Source organism: Aptenodytes forsteri, unplaced genomic scaffold, assembly GCF_000699145.1.
Source record: "Aptenodytes forsteri isolate BGI_AS27 unplaced genomic scaffold, ASM69914v1 Scaffold78, whole genome shotgun sequence".
NCBI classification, from domain to species: domain Eukaryota; kingdom Metazoa; phylum Chordata; class Aves; order Sphenisciformes; family Spheniscidae; genus Aptenodytes; species Aptenodytes forsteri.
The window spans coordinates 150,692-170,268 of NW_008794539.1; the positions used below are offsets into that span (position 1 = coordinate 150,692).

The 19,577-nt window shown below is 44.3% G+C and overlaps 1 protein-coding gene across 1 annotated transcript; it reads left to right on the forward strand.

Annotated features, from left to right (window-relative positions):
* Positions 1-3,768: 3,768 nt before the first annotated feature.
* Positions 3,769-16,690, forward strand: LOC103893236 (leucine-rich repeat and fibronectin type III domain-containing protein 1-like protein). The gene is made up of 2 exons (XM_009272281.2): positions 3,769-5,156; positions 16,031-16,690. The coding sequence occupies exons 1-2, from the start codon at positions 3,781-3,783 to the stop codon at positions 16,539-16,541; spliced, it is 1,887 nt and encodes a 628-aa protein (XP_009270556.1). The 5' UTR covers positions 3,769-3,780; the 3' UTR covers positions 16,542-16,690.
* Positions 16,691-19,577: the final 2,887 nt, after the last annotated feature.

Sequence of the window (19,577 nt, forward strand, 5' to 3'; positions counted from 1 at the left end):
CTTGGCTAGTGTAAGCATTACCTAGCAACAACTAAAACATCGGTGCGTTATCAACTTTGTTCTCATCCTAAATCCAAAACACAGCACTGTACCAGCTACTAGGAAGGAAATTAACTCTATCCCTGCCGAAACCAGGACACTAGCAAAGGCCCACTTTTTGGAGGCTTGAATTTCTTCCTTAAAGCTGGCGAAACAGTATCTTTACGCACCACTATTCACACCGAAGCGTGTGCACGTTTTGCAGCCTGTGAGCAATCTCTATGCTATAGTACTAACTTAAAGCTCTTGCAAATCGGTTATATTTACAGCAAAGGCAACCTGAACTCTTTCCAACGGAGCGAAGTTAATGGGCCACTAGCTGTTGGAATTAAATATCCCCTCCTTTAAATATCATTTAGACTACAAATGATAGCCAATGGTAAACTAGTGGTGCCTGTCTCTCTGCACAGATCTTCAACAGGGGTGAGGGGGGGTCATGTTCTAGGTCCCTTCCAACTGGAACTCTTCAATTCCCTAAGTCTTTATTACTTTGGAATTAAACGACTACCTCAACCAATTTTTTTGCATGAACCACTACCGTGCAGATGGCAACTGAGGAAATGAGCCAATAAGCAACAGCTCAGAGAAGGTTGGGTTTTCTTCCCCGTGTCCTCGGTCCGTGGGTAGTCTTATAAGCATGAAATTTCTTTCTTTTACTGCCTTCTGTTGAGGTGGTGTGGATTAAACTGTCTTTAAAAATACTACTGTATTATCGTGCAGTCAGGTATGTTCCTGACGCGGTTTTTGGGTGATAGTGCCAAACCTGCTTTTAACAAGAATCCAGCGCGATAGCGGTAATTCATTGACATGCCGCTCTTCTTCATGAGCCACCATTTCCTTGCGACTGCTACGTAGTTTGTAAGAGTAATTGCACTATGTTCGTTGTTGGCTCTAAAAATCATTAATTTTAGTGCCGTGGTTTCACATTAGTAACATTTAATTATTTTTTTAGCAGAATAATGGTTTAAGTGAGGTGGTTTTGTGCTGGTTTCTTACAGCCCAGATGTCGGTTAATCCATTAAAATTGCATTAATATTTGCTAATGACAAAACAAGGGAATTACAGTATTGCACAGCAGCTTGTTTTTTGGATAATTGCGCCTCCGTTAATCATTTGTGCCTAGCAGGAGTGAAAAGATGGAGCCATTAGAGGCAAGAAGGGTTCGGAGCGCAGGATGGAGTGAAACGGGTTTCTTAAAAAAGCAAATATGTGAAAGATAAAGCTTGTCCTGCACTACATTAAATATCATGAAAGCTGTTGAGCAAAAAATAATCGGGAAGCAAGACATAACTAAGAGGATGCTTATCAGAAAAAAATTGTAAGTATCAAGTGAACTAGCTTTGTGCAAACTCTATCGTAGGGTTTGTTTTCCTATAATTCAGTTGTTCTTAACAGAAAATTTATCGTTTTCTACATAGAACTGACACTCTCAAATATCAAAAGTGATGTTCAGAATTGGAATTTGAAACCAGCACTAAATCAGACGGGCAGAGGCTACGGTTTGTAGAGGCACAGCTGAGATGTGAAAAATGTGGAGTTATTCACGGTTCATAGGGTAACGTGGGTGGGAAGAAGCCTCAGGGGGCCTGTAGTCCCATCTCCTGCCGAAAGCAGGGTCAGCTCTGGGATCAGGGCTTTGTCCAGTCACCTCATCCCAGAACGGAGGTCTCCCAACCTTTCTGGACAAGCTGCTTCACGGTCCTCGCAGTGAAAAGGGTGTTTCTCCTTGTATCCAGCTTGAACCTTAATTGTATTAATTTCTGCCCCTTGTCTCTTGATCTCCCATCGCAAACCGCGGTGAAGAGCCTGGCTCTACCTCCCTGATAAACTCCGTGGAGGTGCGAGAAGGTTCCTACTACGGGGTGTCCCTGAAGCCTTCTCTTCTCCAGGCTGATTAAGCCCTGTCCTCTCGGCCTCTCATACTGTACGTGCTCTAACCGTTCAGAGGTTTTGGAGAGGGATTGGTTGGTTGGTTTGCCTCTGGGTTTTTTTCTTATTTTTTTATTTTTTACAAAATATTTTGCAGAGACTTGATCAGAATCGCATACACCTAAAGATTAACCTCTAATAAGTTAAATGCGAAAGTTAAAAGGTAAGCGCGTGGTTTAGACTGAGTTTCATGCTCTCCGAATTGAAGTAGTAATACTGTATAAGCGATGGGTTGATTTTAGTAACTTTTTTCCCCTCTGTGGAGCTTTAAATTTGATCTAACCAAACTAATTTCCAGACTCTGCAACTGTGATACGGTAATTCTGTATCTTAAAGATCTGTTGCCCTGTAAAGGAGCTCTAACTCATGGAAATCATTAAAACAAAACAAAATAAAAACCCAAACCCACAAACATACTGTAAGGATCTGCTGACTTATAGCAAACGGTGCCCTTGTAAGCAAAGGCTTTGGTAGTCTCTTTTACGGATAGCTGACTCAGCAGATTATGCTGTTGTCCCCAGCTTTGTGCTAAACTGAGGCCCGTGACTTCTGTTGCATTCCTTGCTCTCAAAGGCAGCAGCTGATTATTTTTACACTGCATTTACCCACTATATGATGAAGGAACTGTCACGTGGAAGCACCTTTAATCAGCTGTGATCTCTAGCGCGCTAGAGCTTAGATGTGAAGTAGAACGACGTGTGCTCGTTTGCAAAAAGACCACTACCCTTCTTTTGGAGTAGGATTCGCCAGCTGGAGTTTGGAATTGGGTGGTACCAGGGCACTCGCCCGAAACACATAGTTTGAGTCCTTTACGTTGCAGATTGGGAGTTTTAGCCTTCATGGCTGCTTGAGTCACCACACTTAATGCTTAGCAATTTTCCAGCCAGCTGGAGGTAAAGTAGAAATGAAAATCTACCCTCGGTGTAGGAGGCAAGCACTTCAGATACAATGGGAAATAACTTGGCATGCACAAGATTTCACAGAGGTAATTTCATTGACCGAGCCCATGTGCAATTATGAAATTTATGTTTCTAAAGCTGCCACCTGTGCTGCACAGAAAAAAATATATATATATACCTGCCTCTCTGATTGAAAACAGCCTTGCTTTTCAGAAATGCCTTTGAAGGTATTTCGCCTTCTTATTTGCTCTAGCAGTTTTAGACCCCTGCCACCTCCCGGGGAGGTACAGGTAAGACTGAGGAGGGGCACAGATGAGCTTGAGGGGTAAGACAAAAAAAGTTGTTGGACATTTATAATGGCAAAAATGTGAGGGGAGCGTCATCACAAAGCAATGAAGCGATATGCAGGTCGAAATGAGGTTCTAGCCCCAGATGTGCGCAGAGACAGTTATGTAGATGGTACTCGTAACCTAAAAAATCTTGTATATTTATTTGCTTTTTCCCCTCACGTTCCTCTCGCCAAGTATCAGCTTCACATCTTGCTTTGTTCCACCTATTAAAGTACAACTGTCAACACCGTTGGTTGTGAAGAGCCGCTAGTAGGTAGATAACGCATCCCAGAGCAGCAGCAGTGATGGACTGTTGCCTCGCAGTCAATCTGAAGCGTTGCTGTCAGGAGGAGAGCGGAGCCAAGCTAGCACAGAACTAGAAGCTCTTAGCTCTAAAAACGTCCAGGTTAATATCAGCAGGTAATTTTATTATTGTCTCGGAAGGTGCTTCCAGTTTGCACAGGTGGACTTGTAATGAAAGACTTCAATGTAAACCTATTTCTAATGGCCCAATTAAAATATATTCACATGGATTTCTTCTCTTTTTTTTTCCCCCCCCCTTTAGGTCTGTTATTTTTCTTACGATGGAAAGGCTGGTTGTCTATCTACTGGTTATTAGCACAGCCGTGAAGGCCATGATGTGTCCCAAAAGATGCATGTGTCAAAACCTGTCTCCATCCTTCACAATTCTCTGCACGAAGACGGGGCTTCTCTTTGTGCCCCCCAGTATTGACAGGAGAACCGCAGAACTAAGGTTAATGGATAACTTTATCACTACGCTTAGGAGAAAAGATTTTGCAAACATGACTAATCTAATTCATTTGACGCTATCGAGGAATACAATAAGTCAAATCATGCCTTATGCATTTTTTGATCTTAAAGGCCTTCACGCCTTACACTTGGATAGTAATAGACTAACTTACATCAATGAAGATCATTTCAAAGGTTTAATTAACCTTCGGCATTTAATACTCAGTAACAATCAATTAAACTATATCTCTCCTGGGTCATTGGATGACTTTATTGAAACAATCGAAGACCTGGATCTGTCCTACAACAATCTCGTTAACGTCCCTTGGGAAACAATTGCCAAACTTTCTAATGTGAATACGGTCAGTTTGGATCATAATCTCATTGAGTTTGTGCCAGAGGGAATCTTCTCGAACCTTCACAAACTTGCCCGTCTAGACATGACCTCCAACAAGTTGAAAAAGATCCCTCCTGATCCTTTGTTTTCCAGAATACCCGTGTACGCCAAGTCTAAAGGATCTCCGCTGTCGTCCCTGGTGCTTAGCTTTGGAGGGAATCCTTTGCACTGCAACTGCGAACTCGTGTGGCTGAGACGTCTCACCAGAGAAGATGATCTAGAAACCTGCGCCTCTCCACCAGAACTGATGGGCAAATACTTTTGGTCTATTAAAGAGGAGGAATTTGTCTGTGAACCCCCGATGATAACGCACAGAACCCCAAAACTAACAGTGACAGAAGGCCAAAGCGTCTCTTTGAAGTGTAAAGCTGTTGGCGATCCAGATCCCTACGTTCGCTGGATCTCACCCGATGGGAAGCTGGTCTCTAACACGTCTAGGACGATTTCTTATGAGAACGGTACTCTGGATATTTTGGTGACTTCTTTGACTGACAAGGGCACGTTTACCTGCATAGCATCAAATGCTGCGGGAGAGTCGACGGCTCCAGTCGAACTCCTTGTTACCCCGTACCCTAACCTTGCTAACAGCACCAACTGCGATAAAGACGCAGAGCCTGGCCCCTCAGATATTCTCATATCTGCCAAGTCAAGCTTTCCAAACGAAACGAAGGCTCAGCAAGAGAAGGTGGTCGTGGCTGCTGAGCTGACGTCGTCCTCTGCTCTTATCCAGTGGCCTTCTCAACATCACCTCCCCGGGATCCGAATGTACCAGATTCAGTATAACAGTTCTGCTGACGACATACTAGTGTACAGGTAACCCTGCTCGCATACCCATGCTCACACCTCAGTGAAGTAGGTAGGGGAAGTAAGAAAAAAGGGTAGCGCAGTTTGACACATTCCATGTAATGGCAGCTATCTTGCAAGCAGTAACGGTAAATGAGGGGATGAGGAGACAATGGGGGCCTTAGACTTTGCTCGTTCAACTCCCGTTGTTGAGGAGTTGCGCTATAAAAATTAATAATACATCTGCTTCGGTGCTGCCTCTTGGGGATCTCGAAACCCTTTACAGACATAATTAAGTTTCACAGTCCAGTTTAATGGACCAAGTGAAGCTGATGAGCAATATCTTAGTTGTTAACGTTTAAGGAAATTGAGATGGAGATTTTAGTTACCTTTTATGCTGATTAAGTGTAATTATTTTACTTAAAAATATGGGGAAGAGAGAAAAAAATCAAGATGCCCAAAGATGCGAGATGCCCAAAGCAACATTCTGCCTATATGGATATGGCCTTACCATGTTATGCCAAACCTTCAGCCCGTATCAGTCGCTGCGTGCTTCCTTTTCTCCGCTTCTGTGGTGTCATGGGGATAAAACTCACCGGTATGACTTGGACACGGCACAGAAGGTTTTCGGTTATGTATTTTGTGTGGCTTTCACATTTAAAGGCACTGATCTGTCCGCTGGAGATTATTTGGTAAAATTTACTTGGGAGTAACTCTCTGATATTAAGTCTCAGTGGACAGCATGCAGATTAAGTTTGGAGCCGCTCCCCCGTGCAGGGGTGGGCGAGTTTCTGATTATCTGCTTTTCCGTTTGTTCACAGGCTTTTGTTTGTGATTAACTGGGGGTGGAAGGGATAGGGAGGGGTAGAATGACTTTAAAGTGGGGGCTAGCATTTGATTCGCATTTAATATTCCATAGCTGTGCACTTTGTAAGGATGATAACTTCTCTAAACTGAGCGATAATGATTTTTCTAACGTAATGCCACTGGTTGCACTGAAGTTTGGAGTGGAGTAAGCGAAAGGAGGATGACATCTAATAGCTCCAGAAATATCCCTGAAAGTTTGGGCTCAAGTATACTGCTTTAGTAAGCAGCCCCCTAAGGAAAGGAATGGAGGATAGCCGTTCCGCTGGGATTCCTATTTTAAATACCTACCATTGCAAGCAAATTCTTGTAAAAAAAACGGAACTGTGTATGAAAATTGCGTGAAATACACGTTTCACTGTACCGTCACTTGGGATTTTCAGAAGTCTTGTGTTAAAATGCCCATCCCCAGAGTCTCTTTGAGGAAGGATGCCATCCATCCTCCCGTTGCCATGGCTACGAGCTAGAAAGGAAGCAGGAGGACTCGGTGAGGGTAAGCAAGGGTCTCTTCAGAGGGGGGTGGGAGGACGCCTTGTTGGTATCTGACAGGGATGGTGAGGAGCTGGCTGGAAGATGAAGCCTCATTTAGTTGTCAGCTGTGAGAACATTTGTGACATTGCTGTTTGAAAGACCTGCAAAGTTGCGAAACGAAGGGAAATGCGAAGCAGAGATGTCTCGATAGCTGCGACTGGGGTTCCTAAAGGGATTTTATTCGATTCTCCCACTAGAAAGTAAAGTGAAGCAAGCAAAGTGAGAAGCAGGTAGAGCCAGCGGGTGCATCGCAGGCACGGCCAGTAGTATAAGAGAGTTGTTTAATGGGATTTTTCATCCTTTGCCATAACAGCTGGTCAGCCGAGTTGGCAGCCTTCTTACAATTGCAGCAATTCGTCCTCGATGAGTTTTAAACTGTCCAAAGTCTCTAAAAATAAATGAGTGACTCACGTGGTAGCTCATTAATAAATCTGTAGAGTTGAATACTGCTGCTGCTGAATAGCCTTGTTCCTAAAGAAGAGCTATGTGGAAGAAAGGGGGACGAATACTATGTTTGCACGCCCCTTTCTCGGCCCAGATTCCTGTTAACCGAGAGGCTCAGGTTGGTAACAAAACCGTAAAATACTTGACGCTTCAAATCACAGAGCAGCGATTCCAAATAATACAATGTAATAGACTGTAGTATAATGGGCCTCTCAAAGATGAAAATTCATGCGTTCTCGTGCAGTTCCCACAGTGAGTAATCATCAAATATAGATCGTTAAAGGGAGTTTTGTGCTAAAGTGAGAGGAATGGTAATTGGGCAGCAATTCTGCATTTGCAGTTTTCTGAACAACTGCTACTTCAAGTTATGCTATAAATGTTGGAGTGTTTTAAGTTGAGCGCGTTAATGTGCGCTGGAGAAACAGGAGTCCCCAGATTTGTTTGCTGACTCTTTGCATGGTCGTGACCCCTCTCAGACTCTGTCTTTCTGGTAAGGTATACAAACATCTGTTTCACGGAGTCAGTCTGTTGACTGAAGATGTATGAATATATATGATATATGAAGATGTAAATAGATGTGTAGTAGCACACCCAGCAGTGGCAGTGCTTCAGTCCTGCCAAAGGACCTGAAAAAGGTGAAAAGCTTCCTTCTACCTAGAGCACGCCGCGTAATTTATTTCTGGTAGGCGATAGCTTGCTGCCCAGAAAAAGTATTAAGCGGTGCAGGATGCATCAGAAACCTGTCGCTTCCGTCAAGTTGAGCGGTACCACGGGAAAAGCAGTTGCTATGGCAACTTTGCTTTATCTTGAGAATTTAAGTTGTTCCTTTGACTCCTTTATTTTTCCTCACCTTTCCATTTCCTTCTCCCTCTGGATAGGTAATTGTGGGTAAGTGCGTGTTCATCTGTGCCCGTGCTAGAAGCCTATGAAAGTAAAGGGAGGGAGGGAGATGATATTCTTCCGAATTTTCCCTTTGGACTGCAGTCAAGTTGTCCGTTCATGTATGTGAGAATAATGTATGCGCCCTGCACGTGGTTACGCCGCCCGTGTACGCTTGCACATAAGCGCACCATAATTGCTCCTTGTTGTTCCCAGTTTGGGAGATTCACAACACAGAGCCACAGAGCGTTCTTCCCAGTGGTGAATACGGAAAGGAAAATAGGAGTTGCGCTTCTGGCTCCGCTGGTTACTGTGTCGTCTCAGGTGAGTCGCTTAATTCCTCTACTTCTGTGAAACAGAAACTATCACACTGACCTATCTCCTGGGACAGGGGTTAGCAAAACTGAAGGCAGAAATTAGTTATGGAGAAAGAAAATTGCATCAGAGTGAAGCATCTGACAAGATGAGTAGCAACAATCCAGAATCGGTAAATTAAAGTGCAGGTAGCAATTTGCACTTTCAATATTGAAAGTAAGAGCCTTGTTTGTATTCAGAAGAAAGGTCGGAAACTGTTGTTGTACAGCCACGTATAGAGTGAACCAAGAATCGTAACAGCCACTTTGTGCAGCTTTTCCTTCTCTGAGATATAAATGGATCTGTATTCTTTAAACAGCTTACAGTCCTGATGCTGATTACAGTTCCTGTGCAATTTGGACTTCAAAATGCTCCACAGGACCCTGGGCCACCTTTCTCTTGTAGCCTCCCGCGGTGTGCAAGAGAGAAGCAGGGCAGCAACTGATGCTCAAAATCCCCTGAAGGGAACTGCAGGTGGTCCTATTTTGTCTTCCTCAAGTGGCCAGCAAATTAAAAAAAAAAAAACCCCCGTGATTCTGTATTTCTGAGCTAGGCTGGATAAACTTCGATTTGTACCACGTTTGATATAAGCAGCAGATTACTAATGCTTCATAATCTGATTGATGCCCTAGTCAATTAGAAGCTGGATCTCATAACATCAAAGGCAATAGTCTCCTAAGCATTGAATTTAATCTTTCATAGCTACTGATCATCTAACTTTAATTAGCTGCAACTACATGCTATAAATTAGAAGATGAGTATTTAATAGTGATGCTTCTAAGATAATTGAGAGACTATATATTGCATAAAACTGCTGATAATACGTCCTTGTTTTCTCTGTTGAGAGAAAACCTTAGAAATTGAGAGGCAGCCCGCTTTTAATATGGAGTACAAAGTACCGTTGTTTAAAGGGCAGAGCTGTCACTCTTGGGGAAAAGGTGATATGTTGCCAGATCAATATAGCAATGATTACATCTGTTGCGTGAAAAGCAGTTGGAATCGGCCACGCTACGTCTGCTCAAAATTTCTTAAATTAGCTCAGCGCAGTGCAATGGAAAGCCTCGGGACCATGCTAGATTTCAAACAGCGAAGTTTGAAAGAGGTTTTATAGCTCCTCGTCGGTCAGGCACGTGCCGTAAGACTTTGTGTTTCCTTTCTGCGTGCCCCTGACATGCTGGACCCTGCACGTGCACTGTACGGACGGACTCGGGTGGTGCAAACATGCCTCTCAACCGGCGGAGTTGCCGTGTGTGCGTGCAGTAACTGTAGTGATTTTGGAGTATGTCGGGATTGCCGTGGTTATCCAGCAAGCCTGCACACGAGCGGTGGCTGTTTGTCAGGAGGAAATGTTGGACAAATGGTCACGTTTGCATTTCTTCACGTAGCCAGCAGTCACTCCTCAAAAAAAAAAAAAGAGGATCTATACCGATGGAAGTTCAGAAATACGGGAGCCATCTGACATCTGTAAATACAGTGCATCACGTGATTTGTTACTCTTTGGCTTTAATTTTGGTAGCTTTTTTCCCTATCTTGCAGCGTAGCAGTTGTCATGGCAGTTTCCAGGCTTCTTCAGGGAGTTTCTCCTTGGAAACCTCTTCTTCGGGTTTCCCTTTATGGGGAAAAGCCTTATGTTCTCATCGTTGTCTGTGTGCTGAGTTAATCAGGATTACCCTTGCAAAGCTGGGATTCCTCAAACCACAGAGGTCACTTCTCCATTGTCATTCCCCCTCCTTCCCACGCCCCCATGATCTTTGTTAATGAGGCTGCCCAGTGTCACCTCTTCCTTTGGCACCGATTGCTGCGGGAGAGCCATCACAGTTTATAAAAATAATGCCTCGCAGACGCAAGTGATGGACGGTAGTTGTTGCATTATGGAGAGATCATTCAAACGTGAGATATCGCTGTCTTGTCTCCCAAACATTTAAGATGCTGTGCTTTTTTTGGAGGAGGAAAACATCCCCGTTTCCTTTTGTACTGTTGATGCAGAAGTATGGTTCTTATTCACACCATTATAAAAACCAATTGCTGTCATTGCTTCTATCGAAAATTTTGGCATCATTTCTGTGAAAGCTCTGTAAATAAGAAACCTTTCATCAATGCTTCATAACTCTCTGTATCTTCTGGTGCGTGGTCATTTCATTTCCAGACTGTAGCATCAACCATGTGAAAATAATTCTTTTGAAAAATGCAGCCAGCAGCCTGTGTTTAGTAACGGTCTAGGATTTTATGCTGCCTTAGAATGGTCTTTGGTGGCGGTGGTTTTTACCTCCACAGATGTCATAGATCGTATTTGGGTCTCGGTGAGTGTTTCTGTGAAAAAAACCCCAGACTCTACACTGATTGCTTTTTAATCCCTTTAATCAGCCGAGTAAACTGGGTGCTCAGGAGTTTGTTGACAGAATCAGTTCAAAAAGCCCTCCTGCCACTGGGGTCCCTCCAACACCTCAAATTCTCCATCCCTTCCTTTCGCCCTTGCCCTTCCCCTCCCAATTGAACAGCTGAAATGGCAGGAAAAAAAATCTGTTTTTTCAAACCGTCTGAACGGTAGCGTTCGACTGGGAGCAGGGGGGTTGGCCGAAGTAAAAGTGATTCATTTGAGGCAGTCTGGCCACAGTATTGCATTTTCCTATGGGCAGCATCGTTATCAATTAGAGTCCAAACAAAAGACTCCCATCTCTATTTCGAGCTGCTCAGTTGATTTTGTTGTTGTTGACAGCGTTGCTAGGAAGTATTTCCAATCTCACAAAATGACGTTTCGTCAGAAGTTTTGTGAGCAGATTTCACAGTTGAGTTTTCACCAAAGGGCTTGACTTGTTACCGGCTGACTGCAGATGGCAGGGGAAACGCTGGCACGGATTATGGTTTATAGATGTTCGTGCTCTTAAAGCAGTTACGTTAGCACTGTTCGTTTAAATCTGACAGTTGCTGTTCTGCTGTTGATCCCTTTGAAAGACGGTGCTTGTGGGCCAACACCAAGCACATGCAGACTCTGTGACATCAGAGATGTAAGGGGAAAGGTAGTATACATTCAGCTACGAAAAAAGATTTGACAGAATTGTGTCTAAAACCGGCAGTTTCGGCACTTTCATAGGTAATAGGACGCTAGCTCCTGGTGAAAGTCGAATGTAAATGAAGGGGTTTTTTTGAGAAAAGACTGACGGGGAGTTATTGTGAAATAACATCATAACATTTCTTGAAGAATTAAAAAAAGACCGAAAGCCCCCAAAATACTAGCCGAGTAAAAGGTTTTTGCATCCCCGGAGACTTGAGAATCTCCTGGCAGACATGAGGTTTTGGCTTCTGTATCGCTATTATGAAATGTCTTTCATGCAAGCTAATTATTTAAGTAAATGACTTTTGATTGCTGCAAGCTCTGAGTTTGGGAGGGAATAATTCCACTGAGAGGTTGATAAGCTTTACTCTGCTTAGAGTCACAGTGCCCCGAAATCCCAGTCACTTGGGGCTGTCAGGGATCATATGGCACCCTGAATATGTTTCGTAACGAACCTACAATATAGTCAATGCTGCTTAAAATGTTACCAGGTCAAACTAAGTGCCGATGGAGGTGTTTGTTCTGAAGATGCCGTTTTCTAAACTGTAGTCGGTGGGTTCTGGTAGCATGATAAAGTTTTCAGGTGATAGGTACACTTGCTGCCAATATCTACCCACATGCTTTCTGGCCTTTCCTACGAGTCCTCGCCGTTTGCCACAGCCTGGCACTAAAGACCTGCCTAGTCAAGCTTGTGCTAATTTGTCAAACTGATTGAATTTAACCACTATTCGATCATTTATAGCGTTGCTGCAATAAAGTAAATACGGTATGGGGAAGCCTAGACTCTACCGCAGAAGCAAATGTTCTGCAGGCATAAGCGGGAAAGCATGCAGAGGTTAACTGCTGACATGGCTCTAGGCAGATTGCCTACGCAGTTGTGAGCTGTCCTTACTCATTTGTAGAGGATTCCTTGAAACTTCCTAAATATGCCAGAATAGCTATATTTCCTGCAAGACGTGTCTGTGAATAACTGCTTAGCCAGTGAAGAATCCTTATCTTCTACCTTATCAAGACTATGCGCTCCTCCTTATTCACGGAGCTGAAAATAGCCTTGTATTACCAGAAAAGCTGATAGAAATCAAATATATATTTGGTCTTACTGAACATTTGGACAGATGATTTGCACAGGAGATCAGAAAGGCCTTCGTTTAGAAGCTCCTCTTTTTGATGACAGCTACTATAAAAGTATTTCAGCAATAGCTGGGCACACTGTAATACAGCATACGCTGTGCATAGCTTTCCGTGGTAATTAGTCAAATTCCAATACCGAACTCTTCATTGAATAATCCTGACAATAACGCAATGCAGGAAGTCGTTTGAAGGAAGAAAAGCGAGCATCAAAGGCTGCCGAGTAAGGCAAATAACACGGACATTAAGCTAGAAAACAGTACTTTGCATAATTTTTGCAGTTACACCTCCCTCTCGCAGATGGGCAGACTCCTAAAGACTAGAAGGATGCTTTCCGTATGGCGTTTCCTTTCTGTTCCTGTTGCTCAGCTGGTCTTCTAAATGGTGCCTTCTTCTAGCAGGGGTTATCTATGACATCCCTTAGCTTTCTATGTACTGTGCCCTGAGGTTCGATGACGGTTTTGCTGACGTCAAGCAATTCTAGACTTTGCGCCCTGGTTGGATGTAGTTGCCAGCAGTATTTTTCTGGGAGGCATAACTGATTTCAAAGCCTTTTAGTGTTGAAGGCAGGCAACTAAATTCCCCACCTTCTCAGTCGCATCCCTTTGTATGACAAGCAAGAATCTTCTGCTTAGTTTCAGTGTAACTTGGTGTTTGAACTGAGGGAGGAATGCAGCCCAGCCTCAGCCACGGTGTTCTCTTGTCGTGTTTGGTCACTGTGAAATGTGGCTGAACAGACGACTGAAGAGTTAATTAGCTATTTGTCTGATAATTGATAACGGTGTATGTTTTAGGAATGTTAAGCCACAGAGCAAACTGAGCGGTGCTCTGCGAAGCACCAGCCACACCTGCCAGCTGAGGATCGAGGGCCACGTTCACGTGGAGAGTGTGGGAGAATCACCAGCTACACACTACCAAAAGTTGTACCCGGAAAAGCCGAGGATCGATGAATTGCTTTCTGGAGTCCTGGTCCAGTGAGACAACACAACCTTGGTGTTTTCTTTGACACGGTGTAACGTTATATAATGACACGGCTGAATTAAATTTGTGGAAGAGAGAAAAAAGCAAGGAGCACGACGTACTTCGAGGATTCAGTGCTCGGCCGGTACAGGAGATGTGTAACTGTAAAGCAACAATCACCACAAAACGCTTGTTCCATGAAGTAATGCTTGCAGGGCAGAGAAGGGGCGAGTCTGTTGTCAATGCTCGCAGCTGGCAGACCTCAGTCGGCATTGCCTGCACTCTGAATGAGTAACGGTGGCCATGAGGAATTTCAAGGGCTTGTTGTGCTGGTCTGAAGCAGTTGCTAGCGTTGCACGTTTCCTCCTACATTAATGTTGGATTAAATTTCTCATTATGTACGCGTTAGGAGTTGTTTGGGCATTTCAATTTGATAAATGAATCTTTGTGTAGTTTCCTCTCCAACCCTGTTCCTCCTGCAGTAAAAATCTCGTTAGCCTTAAAACCCAGCACGTGGCCACGTTCTGTGGAGGTCGTGGAGCTGCTGTTATAAATTAAAGCTGGGGCAATGGTTACGAGTTGCGGTTTGGGAAATTCAAATCGGACATGAGGGGAAAAATATCTACTGGGAGGGTAGTTTAACGCTGGAATGGTGCCTGGAGAGTTCATGGAAGTTTTCAAGTGTTGGCTAGGTGGAAGCGTGGCTGACCTGATCTACTGTTTGTGATGGTACTGCTCTGCGCGGGAAGCTGGGCTAGAGGTCTCGGGGGGGGTCTCCTCCTCTAGTGTTTCTGTGAATCTGTGGTGGTGCACGTGCATCGACAAGGGAGTGGGTTTGGTTTTTCATAGTCACAGAAATTCAGTTGTTATAAATGAAGTGGTAGCAGCCACGTGTTCAGAGAATGTTCTTTCGAAGGTGTGGCTCTTCTTTCTTTCCAGTCTAAGCATTGTATGGTCCGTAGTCCCATGGATGACTACTTGGAAAAGACTGTATGACAAGCGGTTAGTCTTCTCCACCACCACCTTTGTGGCCAGGAGAAGGCCACGTTCCCACCCGCTATAAATGGATGTAGTTTCACTGGCTCCTCTGCAACAGTGCTACTTTACTCCAGCGAGGAATCTGAGCCACACATATGGAGAGCTGGTCTGCAGTGAGATATTGTGATTCGTATGGCCATGACCGGGGTCTGTGGGAATTGGTAACACAGCATATAGCTCTTCTTTTGGCATCCTTCTCACCCGTCGATGTAGTACCAGTGCTACTCTGTGGTAAAGGAATATCGACATTGAACAACCTCAATGTTAGGGTTGCATCAAGGCAAGGAAGTCAAACGATCTCAATGTTAGGGTTGCATCAAGGCAAGGAAGTCAGTGTGTGCTGTTATTGGGCTACAGAAGACACCACTTAGTTGCAAGTGTGTACACTTTGCTCTGATTGTTCTTACCGGTCGACTGATTGTTGGTTGACAGCCGGCTGAACATGAGCCGGCAGTGTGCCCAGGTGGCCAAGAAGGCCAATGGCATCCTGGCCTGTATCAGAAATAGTGTGGCCAGCAGGAGCAGGGAAGTGATCGTGCCCCTGTACTCGGCCCCGGTGAGGCCGCACCTCGAATACTGTGTTCAGTTTTGGGCCCCTCGCTACAAGAAGGACGTCGAGGTGTTAGAGTGTGTCCAGAGAAGGGCAACGAGGCTGGTGAGGGGTCTGGAGAACAAGTCTGATGAGGAGCGGCTGAGGGCACTGGGGTTGTTTAGCCTGGAGAAGAGGAGGCTGAGGGTAGACCTCATCGCTCTCTACAACTACCTGAAAGGAGGTTGTAGCGAGGGGGGGGTCGGTCTCTTCTCCCAAGTAACAAGCGATAGGACGAGAGGAAACGGCCTCAAGTTGCGCCAGGGGAGGTTTAGATTGGACATGAGGAAAAATTTCTTTACTGAAAGAGTGGTGAAACATTGGAAGAGGCTGCCCAGGGAAGTGGTTGAGTCCCCATCCCTGGAGGTATTTAAAAGACATGTAGATGAGGCGCTTAGGGACATGGTTTAGTGTTGGGTCGACGGTTGGACTCGATCTTGGAGGTCTTTTCCAACCTTAATGATTCTATGATTCTATGATTACGAGACAGTGAGCATCACGGAGCTGTTACAAGATGGAAATAAGGTTAATCTGTGGACCGAACGTTTGAATTTGCCTTTTTCCCTTGATCTTCAAAACGTGCTTCCTGTGGATGTGAAATTACTAAAATACATTTTAAAGTGTTTAATGACAAGGATAAACTGTTCTGCCATTTAAGTCCTCAAGCACGTTGCTTCAGTTCCTTTATGTTTTTCAAAAGGCCGACCGTATTCCGTTCTGCATAGGGCACGTTATGCCCTTTTATGCTGAAACTGTGGAAATTTAAGATAATGCAGATCAAAACAATAGATCAAGTGTGACTTCTCCCCTGGCCATTGGTAAGCGTGTGCACTCAGGTCCCTGTTTCTTTGAAACAGCCAAGGTAAAGATACTGTCATTGCTAAAATCTGCGTCTTCCGTCCCTACCGCGTAACCTAGGGAAGGCTAGATTTTTTTGCTGCTTGGTCCGCTTGCCGGGCTCATCTTCTGCTCTGTTAAGTTTCCTCACAGTGGCACCGATAGTCAAAAGAGCTCTCCTTAGGCTCGATCGACTTGGATGTTTACTGTACTCATTTTCTCTTCCAGGATGATTCCAGCTGCTAGTAAATCCTTCTTCTTGACTGATCTGGTTGCAGGACGTGAATACAACCTCTGTGTTCTTGCTGTTTATGATGATGGATTGACATCTTTGACCGCAACCAGAGCGATCGGATGCGTGCAGTTCACAACCCAGGAAGAATACAAACAGTGCCGATCCCTTCACGCGCAGTTTCTTGGAGGAACCATGATCATCATTATTGGGGGTATCATAGTGGCTTCGGTTCTTGTTTTCATCTTCATCCTCCTCATGAAATACAAAGTCTACAACAACCACCACAAAAATAAAACCACTAAAGTTAGTAACGTCTGCTCTCAAACCAATGGAAGCCAAAGTGGCTCGATGGCTCGATCCACTTCTAAACTTTCAGAGAGGCGGGAAAGTTTGCACCAGGAATGCTCGGGCGCTTCCATCAAAGGAAAAACTGTTGTAGATTTGGATTGTGAAAAAGTGACTCCAACCAACACAACCTTTTTAACAACTGATGCGTTATCTTAATGGCCATTTGATGGAGCAGGACACACCAAGGTGGTATTGCTTGAAACATTTTAATGCGAGTGGTTGTATTTTAAGCTTCACTACTATTGTCTATTTTTAAGATCAGATGGTTTAAAAAATATTTTTTTAATCTGTATACAGTTCTTGCATTCTTAACTATTTTGTTTCAATATATTAAATATAAGTGTGTGATTTACAAGATTTTTTTACTGGTTCTTTTATAGCATACACCTCTGGTATCAAGGCAGCAACATAGCTAAATTCTGCTAGGTTTTGTCTTTGGTGAAATGCACTATTTTTTCATTTGGTTACCAACGAAGAGCAAAATCGTACTCTCAGGATCCTCAGACTTCCTCTCTCACGGCAGAGTCACTTAGCAGCTTCAACTACTCATCTCTTCAAGGAATGATTTGTCATAAAAAGTTACCAGCTTCTCAATACTGAGTTATTTTTTGCCATAGGTATGGTGTATACGTGCTGCTCACAAAAGAAGCAAGATTAGTAGAGGTTCCCCACAGGAGGAAAAAAAAAAGGTACTCTAAAAAAAAAAAAAAGAAAAATTGAAAGTACTTTAAGTACTTTAGCATATTCTCTCAGTTATTCTGCGGCACAGAAATATGAGCTCGTATTGTTTGCTTTGTAACAGCTGTTATCTGTCGAGACTGTGCCTTTGCGAAACCTCCTCTTGTTCTCGGTCGTCAGATTTACCTTTGTTTGGGCAGGAAGAAGACCTGGTTTTGTTCTTTCTAAATTGTAAAACTTTACAGAGCGGTTGAAATTAGATGTGTTTCACTGTGCATGCTTTTGCTATGTTGAAAACCATGCCATAGTCTCCCCCCTCTGAAAGCGTACTGCTGAAGGCTATTTTTTTTCCTTTTCTGTTGATTAATTTGTTGCCTGAGGACCCACAGATTAAAGCTTTCGTGTCCTGAGGGACGTTGCACTGTCTCACTGTGACACTGCATCTTCAGATGGCTTTTACATCAGTCTCTTATTTCTGTAATACTGCATGAAGTGTAATGTAAGTGGCTGACAGATGAATTATGTGAATGTGTCTGGTCATTTTAACGCATCATATTGAATAACGAAATGTTCCTTTTGTTTCAAGGGATACTGTCAGATCGAGACAGGCCCAAAGTTTAGGTTTTGAAATAACTTTTACAAAGCCTATGAGGAGCTGGTGACCTCAGCTAAACGATGTCCCCTCTGCCATCCTCATTGGTCGGTGATTTTTTTTGCGTTGTTTTGATACTTGGCTTCGAAAGCAAAACAAGAGAAAACATGAATACCTTGTATTTATTAAACCTCAAGAAATGGAATGTGAAAGGAATTGGCAGGAGAGGCTTGCAAGCTGAGTGAGCGGCTCGCGTCTTTCCAAAGGTGACTGTGTCACAACTGAGCAATTAAGAAAAGTGTCTTTCCTAACATTGTCCCTTTAACAGAGTCAAAATATTCCTCCTGTTCGGGCATGAAAGAACGGACCAAGAAAAGCTACCTGGCAGACAGCCAAAAGCTGTTTAACTCCACAGCAGTTGAGGACTGTATTTTAATATAGTTCAGTTCTTACTAACTGCCAAAGTACGAGGCATTTTTTGACGTTTCTGCGCCGCGCAGATTTGCTGAGGCCTCTGTTCTGTTTTGCTTCTCAAACATAAACGGAGGGGGAAAAGTAATTTGAGGGATTCTGTTATCAGGTGTATTTGTGACAGTGAGGTAAGACTATGCAGCTACACTCATGTTAGTTTTCTTAAAAAAAAAAAAAAGAAGAAAAAGAAAAGCTGTATGTGCAACTGCGCAAATGGATGCTTTTTGTTATGTAGATGATGGTGATGGGGCCTGTGCGTTCCAGGATTTTCCTCTGGCTTCTGTCTGCCTTCCAGGGACGCAGACTCGTCACTGGCACTCCTAAGGTGCAACCACCTGAACCTGCCTACGGTCGCTGATTTGAAACGCTCTTGCAATCCCCACCTCTTCCAAAGAGCAAATTCGTTCATCTTTGGCCAGACGCAAAATTCAATGCTGGAATTTGAACGTGGTTTTCTTAATTACTGCAGCCTGATTGCTATGAGTATCATGAGTGACTCAACCCACCTGTACATTAAATCTGTTTATTGATAATATCCTGCCATTTTCTGCCAGTAGCGGTTTCTCTCACGCCCTTTTATTTGGTTCCTACTTGTTAAATATGAAAATGCTGCACTGCCGAGCGGCATCCAGGTGGGGTTCAGGGACTGTAACTGCAAATGCTGTGTTTTGACACTTCATAGCGTGTACGTACCTAACACGGGTATCACAGCAGCCAGCCTACCTCTTTTGTTGGCCCTTGGACCACAGGCAGAGACGGCGCGTTAGTCCGTTCTGTAACTGCTGTTCTGTCTCGTGCTCGGGTTGTCCATCTTATCGTTAGGGGAAGAACGTCAAACCAGTATGAGCTGCGCTAGCATCATCCTTGCCTGCATGCAATAGCAGGGACATACTGGATTTAAATATTTCTCCCTTGGAAATGGAGTTGGGGTTTGGCGCGTTTCTCCAGGTTGTTTTAAGAGGTTAACTCTTAACTCCTGATGTCTCTGTAACAGAAGCATAAAAATGTGGAATCTGAAGCAATTGCTCCTTCAGAAAGATTACGGAGGGGGGGGGAAAAACGGGGGAGCTGCCCAGAACGAATGTCATAACCACTGCTGCAAAGGCCAACCTTATGTGAGCAGGGGGCAACAGCGGAGCAGCAGCTGAGGGCGGAGGGGGCACAGCGGAGCAGCAGCTGAGGGCGGAGGGCACAGCAAAGGGCCATGCTCCTTCTTGCCAGCCCTCATTCCTGCTGCCTCCCCCTCACCGCACTGCTGCAAAGGCCAACCTTATGTGAGCAGGGGGCAACAGCGGAGCAGCAGCTGAGGGCGGAGGGCACATGCTCCTTCTTGCCAGCCCTCATTCCTGCTGCCTCCCCCTCACCGTTGTCTTTTGGGGCACCGGCCTCTCCCGGTGAACGTGTCTAAAGTTCGGAGGCACCTCTCTCTTCCGCAGGGGACCGCATCCCGC